The sequence below is a fragment of the Salvelinus alpinus genome, chromosome 19, assembly GCF_045679555.1.
Source record: "Salvelinus alpinus chromosome 19, SLU_Salpinus.1, whole genome shotgun sequence".
NCBI lineage: Eukaryota > Metazoa > Chordata > Actinopteri > Salmoniformes > Salmonidae > Salvelinus > Salvelinus alpinus.
In genome coordinates this window covers 9,420,818-9,429,385 of record NC_092104.1, presented here as the reverse complement: position 1 = coordinate 9,429,385, position 8,568 = coordinate 9,420,818, and the positions used below count along the sequence as shown (strand labels likewise).

At 44.8% G+C, this 8,568-nt stretch overlaps 1 protein-coding gene across 2 annotated transcripts in view; it reads left to right on the top strand.

Moving 5' to 3' along the window:
* Positions 1-273: 273 nt before the first annotated feature.
* Positions 274-8,568, top strand: part of LOC139544986 (tight junction protein ZO-2-like) — a 197,038-nt gene continuing 188,743 nt past the window's right edge. Inside the window, exon 1 of one of the 2 annotated variants that reach the window (XM_071352257.1) lies at positions 274-470. In XM_071352257.1, coding sequence (XP_071208358.1) covers positions 321-470 — 150 coding nt within the window. In that variant the 5' untranslated portion in view covers positions 274-320. Of the gene's footprint in view, positions 471-765; positions 874-8,568 lie in introns of those variants that run through there. The other variant, XM_071352260.1, reaches the window with a different exon arrangement.

Here is an 8,568-nt window from a genome sequence, read left to right as displayed (position 1 = left end):
TAGTAGTAGTATAGTATTGTGGTATGTTAAGTATTTAGGCCTACTGTACACGTTTCTTATGTACAGTTGACCATAATGATTAACAGACAGTGATACTAGATTTGCTTTGATTTGCAGATGGTGACGAGCCTGCAGCATCACCACCAACATGTCACCGACATCACAGCCCCAGAAATAGCTGCTAGAAACTGAGGGAAGTAAGTTTCCATGGGAACGATGTGGCGCTGGATTGAACACCTTTTGTCTGCAGCATGCCTTTTATGTTTCCTCTCTCGCTCTCCGTCTGAAAGACTCAGATATCAACCCTGCGTCCTCCCTCTATGAAACAAGCCACAGAACCGTCCAGACAACCAGGTGGAACTCCGGCGCAGGGGACATCCGAAATGAGAGTAGGCCTTCGACACAGTGGACCGAGAAGCATTGCTCAACAAATTCGAGCCTGGAATGGATACTTGACTGTAAACAAGAAGGTATGTAACATGTCATCACTTTTCTATTAGGCCTATGGTTCAGAATGTCATCACTTTTCTATTAGGCCTATGGTTCAGAATGTCATCACTTTTCTATTTGGAAAATAGATTTGAAGCATTTTAAAGGTGTTGTTTCGCAATAGGCATTCTAGCAACATGAAGTAGGACCGGCAGTTAACGCGGTTCAAATTCCTAGGCGCGAAAAATCTACAAATTACTGTAGTCCGGGCGTGTGCTCACCTGTTTGTTGCCAACCCAGACACGCCCATATGTACCTGTTTGACGCCTGCATATCTGGTGTGTACGTACAAGACGTCCTGTTTCCTGTTGTTTCATTTATCAACCCGCTCATATCCTACTGAGGATATTTGTTACAGAAAAGAGGAGACAAACATCCTACAAGGTAAATAAACTTACCCTTCAACAATACTTGATAGTTGAGTATAAAAGTACAGTATTGCGCTGCTTTATGCATATCCTTTATGTCATTTCTATTGAAATCTCAAGTAGCAAGTAGACTGGGATCTGTGCAGTGGTTTGTTGTGAGTTTGTGTAGGTGGTACATTATGATATAGGCTTATCTATATTGTAGTTGTTTTATAGTTTTGAGTATTTGGTCAGGTATCTTTCCCACCAGTACATGTTATAGAGTATTCACCTTTATAGCAGCCTACATCTCAACCAGTAGCCCAGTGAGAGTTGTACAACGGACTCAGCTGCTCCCACTATAACCCAGTAGACTGCTGCTCCACTATAACCCCAGTAGACTGCTGCTCCCACTATAACCCAGTAGACTGCTGCTCCACTATAACCCAGTAGACTGCTGCTCCACTATAACCCCAGTAGACTGCTGCTCCACTATAACCCAGTAGACTGCTGCTCCACTATAACCCCAGTAGACTGCTGCTCCCACTATAACCCAGTAGACTGCTGCTCCACTATAACCCAGTAGACTGCTGCTCCACTATAACCCCAGTAGACTGCTGCTCCACTATAACCCAGTAGACTGCTGCTCCACTATAACCCCAGTAGACTGCTGCTGCTCCACTATAACCCCAGTAGACTGCTGCTCCACTATAACCCCAGTAGACTGCTGCTCCACTATAACCCCAGTAGACTGCTGCTCCACTATAACCCAGTAGACTGCTGCTCCACTATAACCCAGTAGACTGCTGCTCCACTATAACCCCAGTAGACTGCTGCTCCACTATAACCCAGTAGACTGTTGCTCCACTATAACCCAGTAGACTGCTGCTCCACTATAACCCCAGTAGACTGTTGCTCCACTATAACCCAGTAGACTGCTGCTCCACTATAACCCAGTAGACTGTTGCTCCACTATAACCCAGTAGACTGCTGCTCCACTATAACCCAGTAGACTGCTGCTCCACTATAACCCCAGTAGACTGCTGCTCCACTATAATCCCAGTAGACTGCTGCTCCACTATAACCCCAGTCGAAGCCGCACTGCTTCTTGACACACTGCTCGCTTAACCCGGAAGCCAGCCGCACCAATGTGTCGGAGGAAACACTGTACAACTGACGACTGATGTCAGCTTGCAGGCGCCCGGCCCGCCACAAGGAGTCACTAGAGCACAATGAGTCAAGGACACAGCCTTGGATGAAACCCACACAGAGGATGTTTTTGCAGAATTCTCAAATGGTGTTTGTCCCATTTAGTGAATTCTTTGTTGGTGAGCGGACCCCAGACCTCACAACCATAAAGGGCAATGGGTTCTGTAACTGATTCAAGTATTTTTAGCCAGATCCTAATTGGGATGTTGAATTTTATGTTCCTTTTGACGGCGTAGAAGGCTCTTCTTGTCTTGTCTCAGATCGTTCACAGCTTTGTGGAATTCTCTCTTTCTCTCTATCTTTCTCTCTCACACTCTCTCTCTCTCACTCCATTTGCCTCTTTCTCTCTCCTCTCTCTCTCTCACACACTCTGCCTCTCTCTCTCAATTCAATTCAATTCAATTCAAGGGGCTTTATTGGCATGGAAAACACATGTTAACATTGCCTCTCTCTCGCTCTCTCTCTCTCCCTGTCTCTTTCTTTCTCACACACGCTCTCCCTCTCTCTCTCTCTCTCTCTCTCTCTCTCTCTCTCTCTCTCTCTCTCTCTCTCTCTCTCTCTCTCTCTCTCTCTCTCTCTCTCTCTCTCTCTCTCTCTCTCTCTCTCTCTCTCTCTCTCTCTCTCTCACGCGCTCTCAGATAGAATCTAAAGGGATAATGGAGAGAGAGAGAAAATCAACATTTACTCAGCCCTTTGAAGACAAGAATGCATTAGTGTCACTGTCAAAGATGAGAAATTAATCTGTTCAATTCCCGGCGAATGAAGCAATTTGTCTCCATTTTCTCCAGCCCTGTGCCATCGCTAACCCTTTCTGTCATCTCCAAAGATTAAATTCCTCGGCAGTTGGAGAAGAAAACTTGGCCTTTTTCCTTCTGGAGGAATTGAAGAAACTGAATGTTGTATCAGACTTCTGTATTAGGGGACTACTGTATGAGGTTGCATTGATGAAAGTATAGATAAAAGGAAGGTGTCTACTGTATCAGGAGACTACTGTATCAGGAGACTACTGTATCAGACTACTGTATCAGACTACTATATCAAGAGACTACTGTATCAGGAGACTACTGTATCAGGAGACTACTGTATCAGACTACTATATCAGACTACTGTATCAGGAGACTACTGTATCGGAATACTACTGTATCAGGAGACTACTGTATCAGGAGACTACTGTATCAGGAGACTACTGTATCAGACAACTATATCAAGAGACTACTGTATCAGGAGACTACTGGATCAGACTACTATATCAGACTACTGTATCAGGAGACTACTGTATCAGGAGACTACTGTATCAGACTACTGTAACAGACTACTGTATCAGGAGACTACTGTATCAGGAGACTACTATATCAGGAGACTACTATATCAGGATATTACTGTATCAGACTACTGTATCAGGAGACTACTGTATCAGGAGACTACTGTATCAGGAGACTACTGTATCAGACTACTATATCAGACTACTGTATCGTAATACTACTGTATCAGAAGACTACTGTATCAGGAGACTACTGTATCAGACTACTATATCAGACTACTGTATCAGGAGACTACTGTATCAGGAGACTACTCTATCAGGTCAACTACTCTATCAGGAGACTACTGTATCAGACTACTGTATCAGACTACTCTGTTAGGAGACTACTGTATCAGGAGGCTACTGTATCAGGAGATTATTGTATCAGACTACTATTTCAGACTACTGTATCAGGAGACTACTGTATCAGGAGACTACTGTATCAGGAGACAACTGTATCAGGAGACAACTGTATCAGGAGACTACTGTATCAGCCTACTGTATTAGGTGACTACTGTATCAGACTACTGTATTAGGAGACTACTGTATCAGACTACTGTAGCAGACTACTGTAGCAGACTACTGTATCAGACTACTGTATCAGACTACTGTATTAGGGGACTACTGTATCAGACTACTGTATTAGGGGACTACTGTATCAGACTACTGTATTAGGGGACTACTGTAGCAGACTACTGTGTTAGGAGACTGCTGTATCGTGAGACTGCTATATCATGAGACTGCTGTATCAGGAGACTACTGTATTGGAAGACTACTGTATTGGAAGACTACTGTATCAGACTACTGTATCAGCAGACTACTGTATCAGACTACTGTATCAGGAGACTACTGTATCAGACTACTGTATCAGACTACTGTGTCAGACTACTGTGTCAGACTACTGTATCAGCAGACTACTCTATCAGGAGACTACTGTATCAGACTACTGTATCAGACTACTGTATCAGGAGACTACTGTATCAGGCTACTGTATCAGGCTACTGTATCAGACTACTGTATCAGACTACTGTATCAGACTACTGTATCAGCAGACTACTCTATCAGGAGACTACTGTATCAGGCTACTGTATCAGGCTACTGTATCAGACTACTGTATCAGGAGACTACTGTATCAGGAGACTACTGTATCAGACTACTGTATCAGACTACTGTATCAGGAGACAACTGTATCAGGAGACTACTGTATCAGACTACTGTATCAGACTACTATATCAGACTACTGTATCAGGAGACTACTGTATCAGGCTACTGTATCAGGCTACTGTATCAGGAGACGACTGCAGTACATTGAATTCCCACTAACCCTAATCTGATCCACTTTTTGCAGACAGTCACTACTGTTAGCAGATGTTTGTACTCGTTATGCAGATAAGGATAATTAATCTAAATTACTCAGTAATTAATGTTTTAATCCGCTGAAAATTGCATTCTGTAAATGCGCCCTACACTGGAATATTGTAGCATTGTGATTTTCCCATTTTACCCAATCCAAGGAAAGAAGATCTTATAGGGAAAAATAAGTTTTTGTTCTAAATAAATCTTTATTTTTATTCGATAAACATTTGATCCTCTTGAATGTGGGTGAAAAAGCAGGTATGATAAGATCTTTGGTGACATGAAAGTCATGTTGGTTTGTTTTTGAAAAATGATTGTGAGGGTAATAGAACACACAGTATTAATAATACGCCATCAATCATAGAGGTTTTCTACAAACACCTTACACACTTTGCACCAGTAAGGGGGAGTACAAGAAAAGCACGGAGTGGAGAAACATGTAAAACAGGACTGGAACAAACGGTCATACCCCAGCAAAAACAAACAGGTAACCGGAAGACATGTTAGTACAAGGTTGGCCTATTAGAGAATGTTACACTGCTTGGCTTGGGAATGTCTCTCTGTCTCTGTCTCTCGCTCTCTCCATCTCTCTCCATCTCTCTCTCTCTTTCTCACCATTTCTGTCTGTCTGTCTCTCTCTCTGTCTGTCTCTCTCTTTGACTCTTTCTCGGTCCCTCTCTCTCTCCCTCTCTTACACTCTGGCTCCGTCCTTCTCTCTCTCTCTCTCTCTCTCTCTCTCTCTCTCTCTCTCTCTCTCTCTCTCTCTCTCTCTCTCTCTCTCTCTCTCACACTCACGCTCTCTCTCTCTCTCGCGCTCTCTCTCTCTCTCTCTCTCTCTCTCTCTCTCTCTCTCTCTCTCTCTCTCTCTCTCTCTCTCTCTCTCTCTCACACTGTCTCTCTCACATGCTCTGTCCCTCTATCTGTCTCGCTCTCTCTCACACGCTTCTCTCTCTCTCACTGTCTCTCTCACACGCTCTGTCTTTCTCTCTTCCTCTCTCTCTCTCTCTCTCTCTCTCTCTCTCTCTCTCTCTCTCTCTCTCTCTCTCTCTCTCTCTCTCTCTCTCTCACACACACACACATGCTCTGTCTCTCTCTCTCTCTCTGTCTCTCTCACACCCTGTCTCTCTCTCCCTCTCTCTCTCTCTCCTTCTCTATGTCTCTCTTCAGCCGCTACTTCTGACCACTGAATCTGAAATCGTTATGATTGATCAGCTGATTGAATATATTGATCAGTTTATGCGGCGACTGAATGAGGATTTATGGATTGAAGCTGGCATGGCTAATACTCCCGTCGGACATGGGATCACACTTTAGCGTTTAGATTCTGAGGTTGAGCTCAGAGACAGGAGAAAATGATAGCAGCTTTGTGAAAAACACTTGACACACAGTAGCCTACAGATACTGATACTATCTGTATCGCTATAGTACACCTATGCTTGCTAGTAATACTGCGTTATGGAGTACATAACTTAGTAGTAAGAATATAACTAGAATGGAATGTCTGTTCTCACTTCAATTGTTCTATGTTCATGCCCTGTTGTAAAAGACAGAGGTATGACGAAGCTATGACACTATATAATAATGCACATGATTCCCTGACTCATCAAAACAATCTACGCTGAACAAAAATATAAATGCAACATGCAACAATTTCTAAGATTTGACAGAGTTACAGTTCATATATGGACAGACACCTTAAAAAAAACGTACGGGCGTGGATCAGAAAACTGGTCAGTATATGGTGTGACCACTATTTTCCTCATGCAACACACCTTCTTCGCATAGTGTTGATCAGCCTGTTGATTGTGGACTGTGGAATGTTGTCCCACTCCTCTTCAATGGCTGTGCAAAGTTGTCAGCTTCCAGGAATTGTGTATAGATCCTTGTGACATTGGGCCGTGGATTATCATGCTGAAACATGAGGTGAGGCCGGCGGATGAATGGCACGACAATGGGCCTCAGGATCCCGTCACGGTATCTCTGTGCATTAAAAATGCCATCAATAAAATGCAATTGTGTTCGTTGTCCGTAGCTTATGCATGCCCATACCATAACCCCTCCGCCACCATGGGGCACTCTGTTTAGAACGTTGACATCAACAAACCGCTCGACCACACGATGCCATACACGTTGTCTGCCATCTGCCCGGTACAGTTGAAACCAGGATTTATCTGTGAAGAGCACACTTCTTCTGCGGGCCAGTGGTCATCGAAGGTGAGCATTTGACCACTGAAGTCGGGTTACGACTCCAAACTGCAGTCAGGCCAAGACCCTGGTGAGGACGACGAGCACGCAGATTACCTTCCTTGAGACAGTTTATGACAGTTTGTGCAGAAATTTTGAGACATCTGTAGCATTGTGTTGTGAGACAAAACGACATATTTTAGTGGCCATTTATTGTCCCCAGCACAAGGTGCACCTGTGTAAGGATCAAGACCATTTCTAAGTGACCCCAAACTTTTGAACAGTAGTGTATGTGAGAATGCTATTCACTGCCTAGAAGGCCAGCATCCCGGAGTTGGCTCTTCACTGTTGACGTTGAGACTGGTGTTTTGAGGGTACTATTTAATGAAGCTGCCAGTTGAGGACTTGTGAGGTGTCTGTTTCTCAAACTAGACGCTCTAATGTACTTGTCCTCTTGCTCAGTTGACTCCAACTCCTCTTTCTATTCTGGTTAGAGCCAGTTTGCGCTGTTATGTGAAGGGAGTAGTACACAGCGTTGTAGGTGATCTTCAGTTTCTTGGCAATTTCTCGCGTGGAATATTTCTCAGAACAAGAATAGACTGGCGAGTTTCAGAAGAAAGGTCTTTGTTTCTAGCCATTTGGAGCCTGTGACCATTTCCCACATTCTTTGTGTTAGAAATATTGTTTAATTATCCTCTTTTGGATGTTGGAAGAAGAACAAGAAGAACAAGAAGAACAAGAACAAGAAGAATCTCCTTGTAACAAAAGGGTTCTTTCACCTCAATACTGCACGGCCATAAAGTTCCTGCAAGGTATTTGCGACCGTCATAAAACTGGCCAACTTCCCCAGGAGAGGTGGGTCTTGAAACCTTTAGTTAGCCGGCACCTTGGATCTCCATCCAGGAGGGCAGGTCATGACAGGGGTATTGTGTGTAGATTGATGAGGGAGGGAAAAAACTATTTGATACATTTTAGAGTAAGACTGTAGCGTATCAAAATGTGGGAAAAAGTAAACGGGTCGGAATACTTTCCCAATGCGCTGTATGTTTCTATAACCATGCCAAGTCATCTGACCCGTATTACTCTCTGTTCTATTTCTATCAGTCCTACTATATGGACAGCATGTCAGTAATCAATTATATATTCACTGATTTGGCCGTTTTGGTGTTGTTTGGTCAATGTCCTTCAGAATAATGTGTTGGTCGATGACCTCTAGGCTGATGCCTTCTGTGGAGCAACCTGGACCTGCTGTGGACCTGATGGTGTCCACAGCCTTAGGTCCCTGGGGTTACGGTCCCCATGGTTAGGTCCCCAGGGTTAGGGTCCCCAGTCCCCAGGGTTAGGGTCCCCAGGGTTAGGGTCCCCAGTCCCCAGGGTTAGGGTCCCCAGGGTTAGGGTCCCCAGTCCCCAGGGTTAGGGTTAGGTCCCCAGGGTTAGGGTCCCCAGGGTTAGGGTCCCCAGGGTTAGGGTCCCCAGGGTTAGGGTCCCCAGTCCCCAGGGTTAGGGTTAGGTCCCCAGGGTTAGGGTCCCCAGTCCCCAGGGTTAGGGTCCCCAGTCCCCAGGGTTAGGTCCCCGGGGTTAGGTCCCCCAGGGTTAGATCCCCAGGGTTAGGGTCCCCAGAGTTAGGGTCCCCAGGGTTAGGTCCCCAGGGTTAGGGTTAGGTCCCCAGGGTTAGGGTCCCCA